Raw genomic sequence first — 24,596 nt, forward strand, 5'->3', positions numbered from 1 at the left:
CACAGTTACAATGCTAAATAAAATGGATAAATTTGACATCTTTGTCCCTCATCCTCTCGTAATTACATCTTTGCTTCCACTGGAATGTGGGTGCAAGCCATTGGTTTGTTTGCTCAAGCGACATGCGCTCCTGAGTTTGGACTTCCAAGACCGTTCAATCAGAAATTACTCGTACTACATATTTGGTGAGGATGTCGTAAACAACGAGTAAAGCAGAAAAGTTCATAAAAAAAGGTTCAAGAAAAAAAAAGCATTTGATTGACTGAGTTTTCAAGTAAAATATAGATGTTCATGTGACCTCATTTTATCATTCCGGAAAGTTTGTCTTTTTTAGAGAGAAGTGAGTTATCAAGAATAGGAGTCATTTGACTTAATCAGTCAACTAAAAAAACTTTCAACTATTTCTCATCCTTGGAAAATTCTTTTTGCAAGAATCAACCGCTTCTTTCATTCTTCCTTGCTACAAGGTTGTGGAAACAAAACAACGATGGTTACCTCAAAGCCCTATACTGGGGCAATGAAAGGCACCATGCATAAACCTCAAGTGAACCTAGGGGAAGATCAAAAGTTCTCACCCGTCGATGTTTTTAAATGAAAAGAGGGGGACAAACCCTAGGATTTCAATGGATTGATTATGCGTCAAACGGCTCCATTGCTGTCACCCCAAAATGGTCAAGTGTTTAAATCAAACTGATCATACACTCTGAGGGAGTTCCCGGAGAGATTTGCAAAAGATAGGATAAGGTTGCATGAATTATCACCTCTTTCAAAAGGACAGTCAATCTGTGTTTTCCAAAAAATCAAATCAAATCAAAATCACAAAATAGGGAAAGAACGTCATGAACATTGTACAACTTTCCATTATATTGCATTGTTGCATACGAAGTCCACATATATTGCATTTCAAGACAAAGGTTGCATGCATCTAGATCCCTAAAAATCATGTTAACTACATAGATTTCCTACATCTAATGTCCAATCTTTTTGAATTTGGGATGACCGGCCCTCTCAATGAGTCAATCTCTTGCTTTCACATAAGGGTGGACCCTTGGGTACTAGTACCCTCACCTTCAGAGGGCTACACGCCCTCGCCTTAAGAGGACTACACGTCCTTGCCTTAAGAGGACTACACGTCCTCACCTTCAGAGGACTACACGTCCTCGCCTTCAGAGGGCTGCACGCCCTCGCCTTCAGAGGGCTACACGTCCTCACCTTCAGAGGGCTTCACACCCTCGCCTTTAGAGAACTACACGTCCTCACCTTTAGAGGGCTGCACGCCTTCACCTTCAGAGGGCTCCACGCCCTCACCTTCAGAGGGCTACACACCCTCACCTTCAGAGGGCTACACGTCCTCGCCTTCAGAGGACTACACATCCTCGCCTTCAGAGGGCTAAATTCCCTCGCCTTTAGAGGACTAGACATCGTTGCCTTTAGAGGATTACACGTCCTCACCTGAACAGGGCTACACGTCCTCGCCATTAGAGGGCTGCACGCCCTCACCTTCAGAGGACTACACGTCCTCACCTTTAGAGGGCTGCACGCCCTCGCCTTTAGAGGACTACACATCCTTACCTTTAGAGGGCTTCACACCCTCTCCTTTAAAGGACTACACGTCCTCACCTTCAGAGGGCTGCACGCCCTCGCCTTCAGGGGGCTCCACATTTGCGCCTTAAGAGAACTCAAGGTCCTCTGCCCTTAATGCTTAATCGAGGCCTACGCTCCCGGGTGAGGGGCTAGTAGTTTGCTTTTTTCAGTTCCTGGGCCACCCCCTGATATCGGAGGGCGACCAACTGTGCGAGCATAACCAGAGAGGGAGGCTATCGCGCAGCTACTATGCATATCGGGGCAAGATTTCACCCGTGCCGCTGCAAAGAGACGAGTGCGGATCATGCACAACATCATGACCACTCTTACACAGATATGGATGACGTTGCTACTTAGCAACATTCTGCCCAGCGACCACAATGCCGATCTCCCCCTGCGGAAGTATCAGTTGGTCTGTGCCGTCATGTCATAGGTAAGTATACACATGGCTTAACTAATTTCTGATGCCATCCACTATTTGCAAGGATCGTGCCCACAAGACACCTAGTGGACCTGGAGAAGTCCAGCAGGGCCATGAGGTTTCCAGCTCTGGTTACGGGCCTTCGTCAGTCCTACAGGGTGCCCGTCCACTCCAGCTAGGTCATGTCATCGTGACATAGGTAAGTATGCACATGGCTCAACTGATTTCTGATGTCATCTACTGTTTGTAGGGATCGCGCCTGCAAGACACCCAGTGGATCCGGAGAAGTCCAACAGGGTCTTGGGGTTTCCAGCTCTGATTATGGGCCTCTGTCAGTTCTACGGAGTGCCTGTCGCCCCCAACAAGGTCATCAGGCCCCCTATTAATCGGGCTTTCATCAAGAAGTACTGCGGCCCCCAGGCAGGCATAGGGCGAGACACCACAGCAGCCTGGGGATGGCTGGCAGCGGGCAATAGATGCACTGCCGCCACCTCCAGAGCCCCTCAGCTCATCTACAAAGGCTGGAGCGTGGCCTACGACCCGTGGCCGACCAGCAGGCGACCAAGTCCAAAGCCAAAGGTAAGCAAAAGTACTAGGTCCGTGACCAACAAGTCATCATGCATCCAGCTCAAGACGTTAAAGAAGCGCTACTAGGAGGCAACCTAGTACCCTTTAAATTTCTGCTTGTTATTTGATCACCTTTTGTTTCTCAAGTCATAGTAGGACACATGTGTGTGTGTGTGTGTGTGTGTGTGTTTGTGTATACCGATCAAAAAAGATTCACCGATCAAAACAAAGGTTTTTTTTTCTTTGAAAAAAGATTCACCGATCAAAACAAAGGTTTTTATTTTGAAAAAATGTGTATACACCTGAAGGGTGAATGCTGTGAAAATTTTCCCGAACACCCAAAATGGACTCGGATGAATGCATGAATTGATAAAAAAACATGTTTTGGAAACACTGGGTTGACTTAATAGGGAAAATGAATCCTGAGCCCTAGTGTCACGTGACCATAAAAACTTGATGCTTGAGTGTCCACATGGGTGCGTGCATGACTAGTTTTGCATAAAATTTCCAAATCATCATTGTTGCATGTGTGTCATGAAAATAATGTTGGACATCCCCTTTATCCCTGAACCGTTGGCCAAACCCACACCCTGACATATATCATGTCCAGCCGTTCTACAAGCCTTGAACCAAAATCTCAACTTACCATAAACCTTGACCCAGGGTGAGAATGTCCATGCCCTCGGAAGAAAAAAAAAAAAAAAAGTTCCCGATCAAAGATCGGAAGAAAGCAAAGGAAGAAAATTCCCAATCAAGATTGGAAGAAAGCAAAAAAAAAGAAATAAAATTTTCTGATCAAAGATCGGAAGAAAACAAAATATACAGAAAGGTCTTTGGACCAGACAATATCTTAACAATACAGAATTGTCACAAGTAAACAAGAAAAGAAAGAAAACCACGACTTAAAGTGGTCCCCTCCCTTTGATTGCCAACCAAAATCCTGTGCGCTAGCGACTTTCTCGCCCCACACTAAACAAAAACAGAAAAGGAAAAGGCCAAAACACTCAAAGCCAAATTTCCCACAAAAAAAAAACACACCATCTCCGAAAAAGTCCTATTGATCCATGATCACACATGTAATCTTTGATTTGATAGGAAATGATTTGCAAAATCAAGTCATGACATATCTATGGTTCAGAATTAGGATAAAACACTTACCTGTGTGAGATTGATACACTTTGAGTGATTTTCTTCTATTTTGTTGGACCCAGTGTTTCCTCTAAATGGTCGTTTAGAAACGAAACGCTAACATCCAAAATCTCATTTATGATTATGAGAAAATTTCATCAGCATACTCTCCTTCCCCAATAGACACATTGTTTTTCATCAAAAAATCATATGTTGCTCTGATCAGTTGGAGGTTTTGTTTCTTTACTAAAGCATGTTCGCATTTTAGTGAAAAAACACCAAGACTATTTTAGTCTCACAAAGTCAAGAACTACATAGGTCTGAGTTCCTCATCACAAATTGAGGATATGTAGGAGCAAAATCCCTGCTTTTGTCGACCACCCCACCTTTTGTTACCGTGACCCAAGAGTCCGGTGGCATGTAGAGACACCTTACGGTTATCCGCACCTTGTCATTCGGAGACCCCAAGTCCAATTGACAAGCAGAGACCAATGTGGTCATCTGCACCCTTTCTGGAGATGTCAACATCTTCCGGTAGAGACTATTTTAGTCTCACACCGCTTTCACAAGAACTACATTGGTCTGAATTCCTCATCGCGATTGAGGATACGTAGGAGCAAAAGCCCCGTATATTTAATTAATTTTTTGTAAGTGTACTTAATTTTTTTAATGTAAAAATTTTATTGTCAATTTTTGTATTATATTTTATTTTTCAGTATCAATGGCATCTTCCTCGTCATGTTCATCAAATATACAAATTAAGTCTGGTCCAATTGATGGTGACGTTTTATGAATGCAAGCAAAGCATGTTTCAGAACATGTTTTGAATGAGAAAGAAGACAGAAAATTACACATCAGACGAACTGTCCCCACATATTTAAAGCATATCGATCTTGCCAGCACCACTAGCTATATCAGTGATCTTGCCAGTAGCACTGGCTATATCTTTGTCATCTCGCCAGTAGCATTGGCTATATCCCCATGGTCTGAAAAAGCTGCCTCTGAACCCTAAAAAAGCGCTGCCAAAATCTGGAAAAGCTGATGCCCTAGCTGTGGAAATCGCCGATCAAACTGGCTACTCCCCTGCATGGTCAAATCGCCAATACGAGTGGCGAGACCACTGCACTCCGTGCCACGTGTCGATGCCAACCCAAACTCGCCAATGGGGTTGGCGGTTTCCTTCTTCCCTGCATGCAGTTTACGTAGAAAACAGACCCATGCAGGAATATGTTTAAAAAAATCACCATTTTACGAATAAGTTTGAAAAAGTAACCCCTTTAGGGCAATTTGCCTATTTTTACATAGGAAGAGACTATAATACTTGCATTTTTTAGGGGGGAGAGAGACTGCAAAATCATACTACAATACTTACACCTTTCAAAGGAGTAGAGAGTAATTTAACAATATTATGTTAAATGAACTAATTTTTTTAATTGAATATAAGAGAAAATATGAAATCTTCATTCTCATTTTAAGCCCACTATATCAATAGGTATTCGCATCCGAGATATTGTAATTGTCCGCTTTATATTGGTCGAATCTCGTTACAATTAAAAGGTGCTTCAAAGAATAAGGAACAAAGATATTTATAAATTATCTTTAACATCAACTCTGAAATATGATGTAGAGCTTTAAGGTATACTGAAACAACTACATTATCTACCGAAAGAAAATCTATTTAATCAATGGAGAAAGGGGTTACAAATCCCGAATTCAGAAAATGGACTACAAAAGCTTCATTAATAAATACTTGAAACTCATGAAAGCATTGATGACAGTATAAAAAAATGAATGCAATAAAAACTTGAAATGAAAGCATTAATGACAGTGTAAAAAATAAATAAAAAAAATAAATGCAATAAATACATGAAACTCATGAAAGCATTGAGGATAGTGTAAAAAAAAATAAATGCAATAAATACTTGAAATGAAAGCATTGATGACAGTATAAAAAATAAATGCTATAAATACTTAAAACTCATGGAAGCATTGATGACAATATAAAAAAATAAATGCAATAACTCATTTTTTACTCTATAAATTGTAGAACAATTTTGTTGTCTTCTACCGTCATACAACAAAATTTGACTTTCTAGAGTTTGAGAGATGGCTTTCATCGCTCGGGTGTGCTTGCTCTTTCTTTTGCTCACCTCTGTAGTCACCTGCAAGGAACAACCTTTGATGAGTTTAGTTCTTTACATAAACAACTGAAAAAATATAGTATACACAACTTTTTAAAACGTGTTTTTAGTTTATTCTTTTCTTTTGTTTATGAAAAATGTATTGGCGTTATAGTATACATAACTTTTTAAAACGTGTTTTCTGATGCTTGTTATCCTTCCAAGTTAAATTAAAGATTAACAAGAAATAATTTTCTCATAATTGTAATAATTTATTTCCACATTTCAAATTGAATGTTACTGCTGCAGAGATAAAGGAAAAAGGGAATCAAGATCAAATTTTGCGTTTTGCTATGTTCTATTACTATTGTGGGGCATTTTTTTTAGTATGCATACAATGGTAAAGAATATTAGTGATGGTTCAACGAGACTATTTTTTTTTCATATAGAATAATTAGTTAGGATAGACCCATTACTACTCATACTAATCATTTGTTGATTAGGCATACTATTTCTAATCCTTATTAGTATAAATTAAGAGGTATGTTTACTTCTGTTTTTATTTTTTGTTTTCATTTTTTTTAATTTTATAAACCTGCTATCTTATTTTTAAAATGTTTTCTGTTTTAAATATTTACACAACAAAAGTAAAAATGACTTTTTTTCTTTTCTTTCTAAGAATCTAACATTAGGTGAAATGATTTTAATTTGAAACAGGGGACCTAAATAGCAACCACAACATAGATGAACATTACTATCCAGGGGCCAATCCAAAATACGATCCTCACATTTCTCGTCCACCACGTCTAGGTGAGTAGTTATTATATTTATTTTTAAAAATATACTATATTTTAATTAAATTCCACATTTAATATATTTAGATTTTTAAGTCAAAATGTCTTGTAGTACATGTTAATGTCCCCGGCTTGTTAAATAAATAATAAAAAAGTCTCATTCAATTGATTGAACAAAATATACAAATTGGTATATACGATGCTACGTATCTTTAATTTTTACAGATAATTAAAAAACTTGTTAAATAAATTAACTAAATACTAACTATATAATGTTAGACCCAACCTTTTTACTTAACTTTTTAATATTCCATAAACTTTAAGTAATACTTATTCTTTCTTAAAAAAAAGTAATAGTTATTTTGATAAATTATAAATATATCATCAACACTTTGTTTTTTTCTAATGGTGAATATACCACCATGAGTGTATTAGGAAATTTTTGCTCCAAATGCTGAATAAATATTCTCGCCATTGAATACTAAGATTTCCATATCGCTCTAAACGTTAGCAATGTACTTATAATATAATTTAAAATATATTTTTTATTCTTAATAAAAATTGTCATGAGATTCATCACATGATGTCTATTTCACTGTTTGAAATTTTTTACTTTTTACTATTTCTGTTAATAATAAAAAGTACAGTAAATTTCGTGTTGATAACATTTTCCTGAAAGGATTTATTTATTTTAAAAATATACACAATGTTTAAGGAAAAGTTATTAATAATTTGCGGACTGTGTTGTTCTTGCCGGGCACCATGTTAGCATTAATAATTTGCAAACTGTCATGTTTGTGGATTAAATAAGTAAAGGTTAACACTTAACATAAAACTTAAGGTTAATAATCTCTACATCTTTGTGTTATTACTCGTTGAATTCTAAAGATTAAAACTATATATTAAAATTTAAATATCTATTTAAGACAGGTGTTCATATTTTGCTTTCAATTATATTTAAGTAGAATTTTTTCTTTTAGGAAAGATGTTTATGGAAAACTAAGAGCATTGTATTCTTTCTCTTCAATTATTTTGGTTATTTTTTTAATACTTATATAAGTTACAAGGTAATAAAAGTGATTTGGGTGTTCTTTTTTAGGGAACCGAAAGATGCAGATCAGTGAAGAAGATTACCCCGGACCAGGGCCTAACCCTATACATTATCCTTTCTCCCCTCATCCTCCCCCACTTGATGATTGAAGACTTAGTGTTATAGACATGGCTGATGGAGTGACAGTGGAGTTAAATTATAAGCATGTTTAAAAAGATTAAGTCACGTATATATGAGAACAAATTTGAAATTAAAATGTATAAATTTCTCTCTCTAAGTATTTTAATAAACATATATGTTTAGGACTTGATCTCAAAATTATTAGTTGTTGTTTCTTTTTATTTATTTTTACCGAAAAATGTTAGTTTATTAGTTTTATAGTTTTCTTAAAAATATCAATTGAGGAGATTCAAACTAGACTTCTCTATCCTCCTTTCACCCTTCTCCAATCAGTGAACTAATCTTATATTTCCAAAATTATTGGTTGTAATATAAGGAGCGGCTTTTCTGTCAAATCTGATGACTTTATGTTGCTGCATGCTGCTCATTTCTTTTGGTCAAAATTAGTTTTAAGGTCATTTTTAAATTCATTTGGCTAGCAATAATTGGAAAGACTCTTCATACTGGTTGAACTTGTTTTTTAATGCACCATCAATTTTTTTGTAGACAAAGATTTTACTTAGTATCATTCTTCAATCTCAAAAGGATAACAACTTTTTATGTTTCAGTCAGATTGTTCTCCACTGTGATAATTTCTTAGATTTAGAATATTTCTTCAATCAATGGAACACAAGAAAACATCCATAATGAATGGTACAAACATTACACTCACAAGGAAGCACAAATGAAGTGAAAATTGAGTAACTCTTAAAAAATTTGTACCTTAAGAGTTGAGGCTTTTGAATTAAGTACTGCATTGTCCTCTTTACTTCCTCATCAGATACATTCGCGCCCGGAATCATTCTCACTTTTCAGTGACTCCAATCCAACAAAGCAAGGTGGTATAGTTATAGAAGGAATTGAGAGAAGAGTGAGTTGGAATAGACATAATTTAATGGATATTCTTGAATTCGAGATTGAGTATTGAAAAAAAAAGGCTTAAATACATTTTTCATCTTTATAATTTTATGCTTTTTTCATTGTTTGTTTTAGTATTTTTTTTCTTTCATTTTAATTCTTAGAAAATATGTTTGTTTTGTTTTTCGTTCTTAAAATATTTTAGATTGCACTACCGATGGTAAAAAAATAGTATCTAAAACACTTAAAAAAAATAAAACAAACATATTTTGGTAAGGACTAAAATAATTTTTTTTGCAAAAACAAAAACGCAAAATTACAAGAAAAAAATTTATTTAAAAAAGAAAATACAGACATATCATGAACCTTACAGTTAGCAAAATTTCGAGGGTACTAGGAGAGAGTGTCATTGTCTTTACATTATATATCACTTGCAGCCAGCTTACATTAACTAAGTAATTGTTCTCAAACACTTCAAGATGTACTTTTTCGAGAAAATAAAGATTGCATGTGGAGGAGAGTTGGCGGTTAGTAAAACCTATGATCATGAGCAAAATAAGATTTGGAGTAGAAAGTGCAATATCACAATCTTGTCTTCCAAGGAGATTGAGTATGGTCAAACTGGTAAGGTTGGAATTAGATATGCAGAGTAGTTTTGCATCCTTATGCAAAGAACAACTTCCAATGACCAAAGTACTCAACATGCTTCAAGTTGAAAACAACTCAGCACATTTCATTGTGTGAAAGTGAAATGCTTAAGATGCAAGCTATTTAATGCTGACAACTACAGAGATTTTGGATGTTTTTTCATTTAAATATCGTAGTTAATGGAAAGCTTAAGAACTGCCAAAGATGTTGGGGGAGACTCAAATTTGGTTCTGAAACTTAACTTTGTGTCGATTGTCAACTTTTGAACATTGTGCATAGAAACATATTTCATGACCCTATTTAGGAGTTTGGGCCCAACCGAACCATGGCGCTTGAAATCAAGACTAAGAAGGGAAATCGAGTCATCTCGACTAAACAGAACCCAAGATACAAATTTTCTAAAATTGTTCAACTTACTGAAGTGTGAAGAATTGAATGCGAGATTAGTGAGACGTTTCCAAAGGTCTTTCTCCTCTTTACTATCTCTTCCTCTTCATCTTCATCACCAACTTCCCCTCTCTTCCTTTTCCTACCCATATATAGCACAAAATAGTTGCTCAAATATTTCATCTATAGATATTATTGAGAAATTTGCTTAGAGACCAAATTGGGGAGTGAAAATCTAGAAGTACTTAGCATAGCAACACAAAGAATAATTCAAGTTGCTTCTAGTCATTTTCCTAAATCATTGGTAAAAGGGAAGGAAGGTTATGCCAAAAATACCTTGTAAATTGTGATTTGGAGACAGATTAGCGTCACAACTCTGATTTTTTTTCTCGAATGCTGCTTTCAAGTTTGATACAATACCCGTCTAATTGTAGATACAAATATTAGTGACATTGGTTATTTTTTATATTTAATAGACTTTTAATTTTTTTTACAACTAAAGATTAATTATAAATAATTAAAAACACAACCTAAATATTATCTTCTTGACTATAACTACGACAATTATATGTTAAAATATAGGAGAGTATTTCCAATTCATGTGTTAGCTATACCTTATTTACAATCATGTTTTTTAACCTATACACAACAAGGTTAAAAATATAACATTGAATCTATTAATTAAGTCACAAGAAATTGAACAAAAAGAAAGAGTGTGTGACAGTGTGAGGTTTATGTCCATTGCGACAATTTTCTCACTCTGTTTTGTAAGAACGCTCCAACCATATGAAATCAACAAAAGTTTGAAGAAACATTCAAACCGAGTGTATTTACTCTCAAGACTTATACTTTGAAGAGTCTGTCAGGGTCTCTCCCTCCTGATTCAGGTCCAACCCAGAAAACATTTTAACATGCAGACTCTATCTATGAACTATACAAAAGACACAACTCCTTAAGTGTTGTCAAAATAACTTTAAGTCGTTGTGCCTCAAAGACATTAAACTTGTCGGGTTCCCACAGTGGATCTCATCACACTATTCGTTGCGCATTAACTCATCGCCCTTAAAGGGTCTTACAGTTGTGTGATTATACAATGTATAGCTCACAACTTAGTTCGTACAATATCTCAATACACATGTATCTTAAAATTCAACACATACTCAATTTATCACATATATCCAATCCCAATCACAATGTTGTAATCCCAAGCAACATGTTATCGCACCTCATGAATCATATACATATCACAAAATATTCATATATGCATGACACAAACACAGACTTTACCTATGAATTATGCAATACACACAACTACTTAATTGTTATCAAAATCATTTTAACTCGTTGTGCTTCAAAGTGATTAGACTCGTTGGATTCTCACAATGAAGGCCATCATAAAACTCACCGTGCATTAACTTATCACCTTTAAAGGGTCTTATAGTTGTGTGATTGTATAATTCATAGCTCACAAATCAATGCACACAACATCTCAATACATGTGTGATCTCACAATTTAACACATACTCAACTTGTCACTTACACACAGTTCATCACATTTCCATAATCCCAAGACAACACGTTATTATGCCTCATACATCATATACATATCACATAGTAATAATATTAATTTTTTATGTTTATACAATTAAACCCCTCAAACAATTTCACATGATCATATCAAAATCAAAGGAATCAAAAGCATAGGTTCAAAAACATGAAAACACCAAGAACACTTAATTTTATCAACCAATTCGCATCAGGGCATCAATTGACCCGTCAAACATAACAATCTCATGATTATGATCGTAAAGGAAGAATTCCAATATAGTTGCTTTGCAAGAGTTTCCAAGATTCTTCAAGCTTTTTCTCTAGTTGCTTTGCAAGAGTTTCCAAGCGTTAGAGATAAGGAGAAATGATTAAAGCCTCAATTTTACTATCTCAGTGTGAGGGGCATATCTATCATCACAGACATTATTTTGCAAATCCCAATGATGGGAATGTGCGAAAATGAGTTTTTAAGGTGGTGTCAAAATTTCAGGACGATCCAACGATTAGCTACTCTAGGATTATATTTTTATTGATACATGATTGGGTATACGAAAAAAACAGAGAATTTTGGAAGAGGAAGTAAGGAGAATGAATTTGAGAGGAAGAGAGAGAGAGAGCCAACAAACATATCATAAATGTAAAAACTAACCTAATATGTCTCTATTCATAGCTAGGGTACTTTGAGCCTATTATTTACTCTATTTTCTTTATTTTATTATTTTATAAAAATGAATTCTCTTTTACTCCCTATCAAATAAATAAATAAAATATCATTTTTATTTTTTAAAAACACATATTACCAGATTGTGTTATTCCTACCATGTAGAAAATTAGTGGCGTTAGTCTAGGAGAAAGATAACTACAAATCCTTCTTGGGCAGAAGTTGTTTTGAGATGAGAGGAAACCTAAGATTAAGGTAAAATTCCCTTAACTAGTAGTCGAACCAAAAAGTTATTTTAGGATTCCTTGAATTAACCTTAATTCTTGTTGGAGATGACTAAAGTAAGTTTAAGTTTTCGGGTGAGATCCTTGTAAGGAGTAAGCCATAAGTTCATAGAGAAGTTGACCACTGTAAACCGTTGAGTGCTATCTTAGCCGCGTAGGTCCTTATTGGAGTAGTAAAATATTTGAAATAATTTTTAAGTTTAGAGGAGTGCTTGTATGAGGACAAGTAGCGGCCTAAGTTTCCTCAACAACTCAATATTCATGAAAGGATTTATCGTACGTATGACCTAAAGTTTGTAGCCACGGTTTTCGCTTCCACACTTTAGAGGTATTACTGTCAGTTTGATACGTTGTGAGAACCTTAAGAGTTAAATCCGAGGTAGAAGAGATGGGTAGAAATCTTAACAATCTTGTTGTAAGTTTATTTTCAACCGTTAGAACTAGCTTAGTAGTTGGAGCTTGAGTAGGAAACCCTTGATATGACCAGTGTCCTAGTTATAGAGTTAGACATCGTAAACTACAGTCGAAACCTCAACTTCAAGTGCGAAGTTATAGAGTGGCATGAGTATAAATGTGTCAAGATTACCCTAAGTTGAACAAGTTTACAGAAGTGAAAAGTGGTCTGTTTTGCTTATTCAATTAGCACCCAGTAAGTATCAGGTAGCAAACCTTAGAGTGGAACCGTTGCAATTTCTTGAACCTAAGTGAGAGTTATGAGCTAAGTATACCAAAGTGAGAAAGATCGTGTTGAAGGAAGAGGCTTAGACCCGAGGGTAGGAAAATCATGTATTCTCAATAACCATTTGTGATGCGCTTGCTAATTGTTTATTATGAAATTGATGTGTTATTATGTCTTGATCAGAGTGTCTGATTCTTGTATAATGTGATTGATAATTGAAAAGTATGATTGATGGATGAAAAGTGAACTTTGAATGACAAAGTGGCGGAATTACGTGAGTTATGTGTAAATAAGTTTTATTTAGTTTATATGATATGTATATCTAGTTTTCTTGCTTCTCTATTAGTTAGGAATGTGATATCTCACTCCCTATGTGTTGTTTGTGTCTGGATCCTATGATGATCTTGAACTTTATGTTTGGGGGAGCAGATGACTAGGTGAATTGCTTTAAGGAACCTTGTGCTAAAGGTCGTCGAGACACAACGCTATGATAGGATGTGACATTGGCGTATAGGGTTTTATATTAATTGTATGAAGTCTTAGACGACCTTGTTTGAGTCGAGATGACTTTATTATTTATTTGGATAGGTTTGAATATGATGTAGAAGAAAGTGAATGTGAGTCTTTTATCCCTTTGAAAGGATTGTATTTAAAAATGTAAAAAAAATACTTTTAATTAATATTTGAATTTTTATTCCTTTGTTAGTATATATGTGAGGGGTAGAGGGTGTCACATTTAGTGGTATCAGAGCAGGTCAAACCTTTCGGCTCGTGTGTTATGTGCTTACCATATTCTGGTGTGCACTTTGTGTGATTACTTATGAATGTTTTTTTTTGTTGAACATACTTGAATTATTGATTTTATTTTCCTTTGCATGATTAAATGAGATTGAACAATGCTTGTGATGTGCCTTGCATCCTTAATGTTTGCTATACCATGAATCCACTGTTGAGTCATGAGTTATGAGACTGGTCATCTCTATAATTCGTGAAGTGCGATAGGAGGCCATGGCAAGCCATTAAGTGATACAAGTTGTCTTGAAAACTTGATGTGTGTATTAATATCATCAAGAACCTTGAACTTGCAGGTGTGTTGTGAATGAGTGTGTCTTTCTTAATGTGTAAACGCATGACTACTTAACTCCCTTTGTTTTGTGTGTAGTCGTGAATGTAGTTGTTGAAGTTGTAATTCCTTAATACATCCGTAGTGACTGTTTAATTCTTTATTCTTATATGTATGTTATATACTTGTTATAGGAACCTTATAATTTTATGTATACTTGTAGTATGGTGCTTTGCCTTAATTGCATAAATGGTATGGTTGTTTGTGATTTCTTATTCTTAGCGATGCTGATACTCTATAGTTCGATGACTCATATTGAGATATATTTCATAAAGAATACTCTTTGATTGTACCTTCTGATTCTAGTACAACCTATTCTTTGTGTTATGAGCCTACATCAAACAATTGGATTATCGATGTTTCTGTCACAATCAAGCGATAGTTGATGTCTCCATATGTACGTACACTATGATTATGTTTTCGTTTCTAGAATTCATTTGGAATGTCTGTTGTTGATTCTGAATGAGTGATCTCTCTTGATTTAAAAGTTACTGTCTCCTAATCATTTAAGGGTTCATTTTGTTATGGGTTGCTCATCTTCCAATCATGTCTTGTCAAACTGCTTGATAATCTGTCATGTTGTTACTTCTACTACGAATAGAGAGAGACTTCGCTCTTAGTAATCATGTTAAGGTGTTTCGAGAGGAAAATACTTGAGTAGGTATGATCCTTGTTACTTGTAGATGAAAGTCAAACTTAGTAAGACATGTACCTGTGTTCCTTGAGGATATGCTTAGTTACCACCTAAGTGCGAGATTGAGAATCTTGTAGGTCTAGTACCTCTAGAAACCTGTAGCTGTAGTTCGCAAGAAATGTTAGGTAAAGAGTTGTTTAAGAATATAGAGTAGTTGGAAAAGTTGTGAAGAATAGTTAAGAGGTTTAATGTGTTGGATCAAGTGGCCTCAAAATAATTAAGAACGAGGGGTTGAATTAATTATTCCTAAGCCTTTACTAATTAAAAAATTACTCTTCTAAGGCTTTTACTAAGTTGTTAAGAGAATAAGAAGTAGAAGAAAAACTTAACAAAAAGTAAAAGCAGAAATTAAATACACAACGAAAATTAAAAGAGTAGGGAAGAAGGAGACAAACACACAAGAGTTTTTATACTGGTTCGGCAACGACCCGTGCCTACATCCAGTCCCCAAGCGACCTGCGGTCCTTGAGATTTCTTTCTACCTTGTAAAAATCCTTTTACAAGCAAAGATCCACAAGGGATGTACCCTCCCTTGTTCTCTTTGAAACCCTCGTGGATGTACCCTCCACTAGAACTGATCCACAAGAGATGTACCCTATCTTGTTCTCAGTCAAACCCAAGTAGATATACCCTCTACTTGTACCACAAAGGATGTACCCTCCAATGTGTTAAGACAAAGATCTCAGGCGGTTAAACCTTTGATACTTTGTGGGGATTCAAAAGAATTCTCAGGCGGTTAGTCCTTTGAATACTTTTGTATAAGGGAAAGGGAAGAATCAAAAGAATTCTCAGACTGTGTCGTTTTGAATTCTTTGACAAGGGAGAAGGGAGACACAAAAGAATTCAGGCGGTTAGTCCTTCGTTCTTTTGGAAAAGGGAGAAGAGAGACACAAAAAGAATTCAGGCGGTTAATCCTTGGCGAATTCTTTTTGGCAAAGGGAGAAGAGATGAAAAGAATGAATAGCACAAGTTTTCAAGGTTCAGAAAACCAGAAAACTTTGGAAAGCTTTTGGCACAAAGAAGAAGAAGAAGTTCAAAGAGATTCAAGGCTTGTAAAGGATTGTATAAGATTAATTGGAAAGTATCTTGAAAAGCAAATCAAAGCCTTGCTTTTATAGACTCTTCATGTCTGGCCAAGAGGACCATTTAGAAGAGTTATAACTTTTAGAAAAACTTAAAACCAATTTGAAAAAGTCAAAAACCTTTTGAAGAGTTACATCTTTTGATTTATTCAGAAACAACCACTGGTAATCGATTGCCAAATCAGTGTAATCGATTACACAAGGCTTTTATGTGAAAGGATGTGACTCTTCACATTTGAATTTGAATTTCAATGTTCAAAGGCACTGCTAATCGATTACCAAAACATTGTAATCGATTACATCTTTTTGAAATTAATTGGAACATTGTAAATTCAGTTTGAAAACTTTTTCAAATCCATTTTGCTACTGGTAATCGATTACAATAATCTGGTAATCGATTACCAGAGAGTAAAAACTCTTTGGTAAACTTGTTTTGAGAAAAAATCATGTGCTACTCAGTTTTTGAAAAAACCTTTTCATACTTATCTTGATTAAGTTTTTTCTTGATTCTTGAATAGCCTTTTCTTGATTCTTGAATCTTGAGTCTTGAACCTTGATCTCTTGAATCTTGATTCTTGATTCTTGAATTCTACTTTCCTTTTGAATCTTGAAGTGTTCTTGATTCTATCTTGAACATCTTGAACTCATTCTTTGATTGACCTTTGAGTTTTTTGTCATCACCTTTGTCATCATCTTTTGTTATCATCTTTGTTATCATCAAAACATCTTTGAATCACTCTTGATTCACCATGAAGCTTTGCTTCTACAATCTCCCCCTTTTTTATGATGACAATTTCTGAAATCAAGAAACACACACACACACACACACTTTTTCCTAGTCGATCACTCACATAAATTCTCCCCCTTTGTTTTTGAATTTATGCTTCTCTTAAGATTAAGTTGATTACTCATGTGAGTTCTTGATTTAATCCCTATTTCTCTCCCCCTTTGGCATCAACAAAAAGCCAAAGTTCGTATCAAATTTGAAGTATTCAAATATAACTAAACATTCATACAACATTCATGGAAAAACTATCAACCAAATCATGAAGCAAAAACCATGAAGCAATAATCATGAATAGATTAACTATAAAATCCACATAGTCAAATAACATACTTAATATTTGTTCAAACATACCATGCAAATAAGAAAATAGTAAATTGTTCAAATACCATAATAATATAGCCAAAATACAAGGCTGAAAATCAAAGTACTAATAATATAGAAATCTAAGATGATGGTGGCGGCGGTGGTGGAAGATCGAAGCTTGAACGAATGTAAGACACATCTTCTTCAACCTTTGTGATTCTTGACTCCATTTCATTGAAGCGCATATCCACTTGTAATTCCAAAGTGTCAAACCTTTCACCAACAAAGGTTTGAAGACCATCAAACCTGCCCATTATCTTTGAAAGGAGAGATGAATCCTCTCCATCATGTCCTTCTTCACAAACATGTCGAGCACCTTTCTTCACCCAAGAGCCATCATGCTCCTTTTGATAACCAAAAGATGCTATGACTGAAGCGCCTTTAAGGAAAGATCTCTTGATTGGAACATAAGGTTCAGAATCAAGAGGGATGTTTAAGTGTTGATGGAAAAGGGTAACAAGATGGCGCATGGAGCATTCAATGGCAATGACTTATGCATGTGATATCTAACAAGATGTGCCCAATCAATTTGTAAACCTTTATGAAAGGCCCACATGACAATGAGATCTTCTTCAGAAACCAGAGCAAGGTTTGAAGATCTCGGAAGCAAGATGTGAACAATAAGGTAATGGAGGATGCGACTTTCAAAAGCCAATGAACCGGCAAGAAGCCTTCCGGTCATATCCGCTTGGTTGGTACAAACCAACCGGCGGGCATCATGTACAGAGAAATCAAACTTCCAATCGTCAATCAGTGCACCTTCAAATGGTACACCTTCGCTTGGCAATTGGGTTAAATCATAGAATAGGGACTGGTCAATGACCATCTTAATCCCATAAACTTCAGACATTAGGGTACCTTCATGGATTTCTAAATTAGAATAAAAAGCTTTGACTAGTTCAGAATAAACAAGTAATTTCAGAGACATGAATGGAATAAGATTGGAGTTTTCAAATGCTTGAAAGCATTCAAAACTGTCATTTGAGAAGAAATCCATATCTATGAATTTTGGGTCTATAATGGAACGAGAAGAAAAGAGGTTTGTGTACCGTATACGTTGTTCCTCTGATGAAAACAATGATCCAAAGGGAATGGAGGAAGGAATTGGCGTTTCCTGTGACCCGAAATGCCGTTGACTCCGACTCAAAGTGCCCTTTTGCTTCTTCGAAGGTTCAGCCATTTTAAAAGATTTTTTGAGATTTCAATTGGTTCAAATGAAAGAGAGTGGAAAAAGAAGAAGTTTGGGCTTTGTGGGGGAGTGGTTTGGACAAGAATTGAGTGAGATATGGCTGGAAGAAAATTTGGGGGCGAGGGTTTTCGAGAGAGAGAAGAGTTGCAGGTTTCAGAATTTGAAATCTGAATATATAGGTGCAGGGATGCATTGTAATCGATTACACAAATATGGTAATCGATTACCAGAAAGCAACATTGCCAGAAATAACTGCTTGTAATCGATTACACTATTATGGTAATCGATTACCAGTGGTTATTTTAGCCAGAAAACAAAAACCAAAAGGCTTTCTAGGAGAAAAGAAATTTTGAGTGATTATCAAAAAACACTTTTTAAAGAAAAAATACTAAACATACTTTATGAATAATTCTCAATCATGTAATCACATATCATATCATGCAAAAACATTAAAACATGTAGATAATCAATTTTATCAAAAACAATCAAAAACACAAGTATGATGAATATTGATTTTATTTAAATATATGAATAAAAATTTCATGCAAATAAGATGAAATCAATCAAGAACACATACTCATGATTTCAAACAATAAAAAACAAACAAATAAAGAATTGTTAGTCATCATACTCAAATTGTTTAAATAAAAATTTCAATTTAAGAGAAATTTTAATAAGAGAATGGTTTTGATATTACCTTTTTCAAGATTAAAGTGTCTAGATCTTCAGAGATGAGGATCATACTTTTTCTCCTTGTTTTTCATTCTTGAGAGATGTTCTCATCACTTTCATAATCTTTGGTTAGAAGATTAATCTCCTTTTCTGAACCATCGGATGAATCATTGTCATCCCATGCAATGTAGGCTTTCTTAGTTCTTCTTTCATCAAATCTTTTCTTTTCACTTTTCTCCGAGCATTCTTCATTTGAAGGGCAATTGGCCTTGATGTGACCAATTTGGTTGCATTTGTAACACCTAAGGACTTGTGAATCATCTTGTGATTTTCTTCCATTATTGAAATTCTGATGCATGTCAATTCTTCTTTTCTTGATGAATTTCTGAATTTCTTAACAAAGAAAGAAAAATCTTCTTCATCATCTGAATCTTCTTCTTCATTTTCTTCTTGTATTGATGATGAGGCTTTAAGGGCTATACTTATCTTCATTTTGTCATTTTCTTCATTCTGATTAAGGCGTTGAAGTTCCATCTCGTGTTCCTGCAATTTACCAAATAAAGTGGCAAGAGACATGGAAGAGAGGTTTTTACTTTCAGAAATAGTAGTTACCTTGGGCTGCCATTCCCTACTTAAACATCTTAAAACTTTATTAATCAAATCTTCATTAGGAAAGATTTTTCCTAGAGAAGCAAGGTGGTTTACTATATGTGTAAATCTTTTTTGCAAACTATGAATATTTTCATTAGGGTTCATCCTAAATAATTCATATTCATGGGTTAGGGTATTGATTCTAGACCTTTTTACATCTGTGGTTCCTTCATGGGTTAATTGGAGAGTATCCCACATCTCCTTGGCATTAGTACAATTTGATACTCTAAAGTACTCATCTATTCCTAGGGCTGAAGTGATGATGTTTTTGCCTTTGAGATCATATTGGATTCTTCTCCTATCTTTTTCTGTCCACTTATCTCTAGGTTTTTGGGTTGTAGTACTTGTGCTTACATCTACTATAGTGGGTATGTGTGGTCCTAATTCTATTGCTTCCCATATATTTAGATCTATGGCTTTAATGAATATCTGCATACGGGTTTTCCAATAATGGTAACCCTCACCATTGAAAATAGGTGGTCTGTGAATGTAATTTCCTTCAGGAAACAAGGGATTTGAAGAGGCCATGAATCTTGAAGTTGTTAGACTTTCTACAAGATACCTGCTCTAATACCACTTGTTGGATCAAGTGGCCTCAGAATAATTAAGAAGGGGGGGTTGAATTAATTATTCCTAAACCTTTACTAATTACAAAATTACTCTTCTAAGGCTTTTACTAAGTTGTTAAGAGAATAAGGAGTAGAAGAGAAACTTAACAAAAAGTAAAAGCAGAAATTAAATGCACAACAGAAATTAAAAGAGTAGGGAAGAAAGAGACAAACACACAAGAGTTTTTATACTGGTTCGACAACGACCCGTGCCTACATCCAGTCCCCAAGCGACCTGCGGTCCTTGAGATTTCTTTCAACCTTGTAAAAATCCTTTTACAAGAAAAGATCCACAAGGGATGTACCCTCCCGTGTTCTCTTTGAAACCCTCGTGGATGTACCCTCCACTAGAACTGATCCACAAGAGATGTACCCTCTCTTGTTCTCAGTCAAACCCAAGTAGATGTACCCTTTACTTGTACCACAAAGGATGTACCCTCCAATGTGTTAAGACAAAGATCTCAGGCGGTTAAACCTTTGATACTTTGTGGGGATACAAAAGAATTCTCAGGCGGTTAGTCCTTTGAATACTTTTGTATAAGGGAAAGGGAAGAATCAAAAGAATTCTCAGACTGTGTCGTTTTGAATTCTTTGACAAGGGAGAAGGGAGACACAAAAGAATTCAGGCGGTTATTCCTTCGTTCTTTTGGAAAAGGGAGAAGAGAGACACAAAAAGAATTCAGGCGGTTAATCCATGGCGAATTCTTTTTGGCAAAGGGAGAAGAGATGAAAAGAATGAATAGCACAAGTTTTCAAGGTTCAGAAAACCAGAAAACTTTGGAAAGCTTTTGGCACAAAGAAGAAGAAGAAGTTCAAAGAGATTCAAGGCTTGTAAAGGATTGTATAAGATTAATTGGAAAGTATCTTGAAAAGCAAATCAAAGCCTTGCTTTTATAGACTCTTCATGTCTGGCCAAGAGGACCATTTAGAAGAGTTATAACTTTTAGAAAAACTTAAAACCAATTTGAAAAAGTCAAAAACCTTTTGAAGAGTTACATCTTTTGATTTATTCAGAAACAACCACTGGTAATCGATTGCCAAATCAGTGTAATCGATTACACAAGGCTTTTATGTGAAAGGATGTGACTCTTCACATTTGAATTTGAATTTCAATGTTCAAAGGCACTGTTAATCGATTACCAAAACATTGTAATCGATTACATCTTTTTGAAATTAATTGGAACATTGTAAATTCAGTTTGAAAACTTTTTCAAATCCATTTTGCTACTGGTAATCGATTACAATAATCTGGTAATCGATTACTAGAGAGTAAAAACTCTCTGGTAAACTTGTTTTGAGAAAAAATCATGTGCTACTCAGTTTTTGAAAAAACCTTTTCATACTTATCTTGATTAAGTTTTTTCTTGATTCTTGAATAGCCTTTTCTTGATTCTTGAATCTTGAGTCTTGAACCTTGATCTCTTGAATCTTGATTCTTGATTCTTGAATTCAACTTTCCTCTTGAATCTTGAAGTGTTCTTGATTCTATCTTGAACATCTTGAACTCATTCTTTGATTGACCTTTGAGTTTTTTGTCATCATCATTTGTTATCATCTTTGTTATCATCAAAACATCTTTGAATCACTCTTGATTCACCATGAAGCTTTGCTTCTACATAATGTGGAACCTTAAGAAGAGTGTAAGGTAGTTAGTAAGGCATTAATTGTTAAGCATAGAAGGATTCAAGAGTGAGTGTTCTTGCGTAAGGTAGGTGACCTAAAAGATTATTGATGATAGTTGTATGATTAGTGAGATAAATATTAGTTCTTTTTACCTTAATATGGAAAAAGTTTGTGGATGCTTCAAGAAATACCTTAGTACCTATTGTGACCTCTATGTGTACCTGGTCATGTCATAATATGATTGATGCCCATGTGTGTTCGTGAAATGCGTGACAGGATCTCCCACCCTGAGTTAGCTCTTGATGTGGTTTCGATGATTAGTGTTTAGTATGTTTCCAGTTAAGTTGAATTATGGTGTGTATCATAAGGTTATTATAGACCTTTGGGAATCATGTTTCGTGCTAAGAGTTTTGTTATGCATTTTAGTTAGATGAAGATGACCCTTAGAGTATGCTACGTCTAGGTGAAAGATAACTACAAATCCTTCTTGGGCAGAAGTTGTTTTGAGATGAGAGGAAACCTAAGATTAAGGTAAAATTCCCTTAACTAGTAGTCGAACCAAAAAGTTATTTTAGGATTCCTTGAATTAACCTTAATTCTTGTTGGAGATTACTCAAGTAAGTTTAAGTTTTCGGGTGAGATCCTTATAAGGTGTAAGCCATAAGTTCATACAGAAGTCGACTATTGTAAACCGTTGAGTGCTATCTTAGCCGCGTAGGTCCTTATTGGAGTAGTAAAATATTTGAAATAATTTTTAAGTTTAGAGGAGTGCTTGTATGAGGACAAGTAGCGGCCTAAGTTTCCTCGATAACTCAATATTCATGAAAGGATTTATCGTACGTATGACCTAAAGTTTGTAGCCACGGTTTTCGCTTCCACACTTTAGAGACATTACTGTTAGTTTGATACGTTGTGAGAACCTTAAGAGTTAAATCCGAGGTAGAAGAGATGAGTAGAATTCTTAACAATCTTGTTGTAAGTTTAGTTGATTTGTTAATATGATTTTGTTGAGGTTTTTTAAATTTGTATGTTATTATTTGTGTTATATATATGTTACGTTAATTTTAGTTGGTATGTTATTATTATTTGGTTTAGATTTTTTAGGTTTGTATGGTATTATTTGTGTTATATATATGGTATGTTAGGTTTAGTTAGAATGTTAATATTATTTAGTTTACTTATTTTAAGTTTTTGCTGAAATATATGATACATTATTAATTATATATATATATATATATATATATATATATATATATATATATATTGTTTAAATTTTTGTTTCCATAGTAACTTTTTGATTTATTTTAATTTATTTGTATAATATATGTTATTTAATTTAAATTTTGTTATTTGTAGAGTATTTTAATTAGTATTTTAAGTTTTGCATGTATTTTTATTTATTTGGAGAGTATATTTAAATTTTATTATTTGTATCATATATTTTGTTATTCAAATATATGTATTCTGTTGTTTATTCAAATTTTAATTATTTGGTATGTATATTTAACTAAATTTTTGTAAGTGTACTTAATTTTTTTATGTATAAATTTTATTGTCAATTTATTGTATTATATTTTATTTTGTAGTATCAATGACATCTTTCTCGTCATGTTCATCAAATATACAAATTAAGTCTGGTCCAATTGATGGTTATGTTTTATGAATGCAAGCAAAGCATGTTTCAGAACATGTTTTGAATGGGAAAGAAGATAGAAAATTACATATCAGACGAGTTGTCCCCATATATTTAAAGCATATTGATCTCGTCAGCACCACTAGCTATATCAGTGATCTCGCTAGTACCATTGGCTATATCTTTGTCATCTCGCCAGTTGCACTGGCTATATCCCCATGGTCTGAAAAAGCTGCCTCTGAACCCTAAAAAAGTGCTGCCAAAATCTGGAAAAGCTGATGCCCTAGCTATGGAAATCGCCGATCAAACTGGCTACTCTCCTGCATGGTCAAATCGCCAATACGAGTGGCGAGACCATTGCATTCTGCGCCACGTGTCGATGCCAACCCAAACTCGCTAATGGGGCTGGCGGTTTCCATCTTCCCTGCATGCATTTTATGTAGAAAACAGACCCATGCTAGAATATGTTTAAAAACATCACCATTTTACGAATAAGTTTGAAAAAGTAGCCTCTTTAGGGCAATTTGCCTATTTTTACATAGGAAGAGACTGTAATACTTGCATTTTTTAGGGGGGAGAGAGACTGCAAAATCATACTACAATACTTACACCTTTCAAAGGAGTAGAGAGTAATTTAACAATATTATGTTAAATGAACTAATTTTTTTAATTGAATATAAGAGAAAATATTGAAATCTTCATTCTCATTTTAAGCCCACTATATCAATAGGTATTCGCATCCGAGATATTGTAATTGTCCGCTTAATATTGGTCGAATCTCGTTACAATTAAAAGGTGCTTCAAAAAATAAGGAATAAAGATATTTATAAATTATCTCTAACATCAACTCTTAAATATGATGTAGAGCTTTTAGGTATACTGAAAAAAATCCATTATCTACCGAAAGAAAATCTATTTAATCAATGGAGAAAGGGGTTACAAATCCTGAATTCAGAAAATGGACTCCAAAAGCTTCATTAATAAATACTTGAAACTCATTAAAGCATTGATGACATCGTAAAAAAATGAATGCAATAAATACTTGAAATGAAAGCATTGATGACAGTATAAAAAAAATAAATGCAATAAATATTTGAAACTCATGAAAACATTGATGACAGTATAAAAAATAAATGCAATAAATACTTGAAATGAAAGCATTGATGATAGTATAAAAAAATAAATACAATAAATACTTGAAACTCATGGAAGCATTGATGACAGTATAAAAAAAATAAATGCGATAACTCATTTTTTACTCTATAAATTGTAGAACAATTTT

General features: G+C 34.6%; 1 protein-coding gene across 1 annotated transcript; it reads left to right on the plus strand.

Moving 5' to 3' along the window:
* Nucleotides 1-5,375: 5,375 nt before the first annotated feature.
* Nucleotides 5,376-7,983, plus strand: LOC100797236 (uncharacterized). The gene is made up of 3 exons (XM_003538253.5): nt 5,376-5,885; nt 6,538-6,630; nt 7,714-7,983. Exons 1-3 carry the CDS (start codon nt 5,807-5,809, stop codon nt 7,812-7,814), a joined length of 273 nt encoding a protein of 90 aa, XP_003538301.1. The 5' UTR covers nt 5,376-5,806; the 3' UTR covers nt 7,815-7,983.
* Nucleotides 7,984-24,596: the final 16,613 nt, after the last annotated feature.

The sequence above is a fragment of the Glycine max genome, chromosome 11 (genome assembly GCF_000004515.6).
Source record: "Glycine max cultivar Williams 82 chromosome 11, Glycine_max_v4.0, whole genome shotgun sequence".
Lineage (NCBI taxonomy): Eukaryota > Viridiplantae > Streptophyta > Magnoliopsida > Fabales > Fabaceae > Glycine > Glycine max.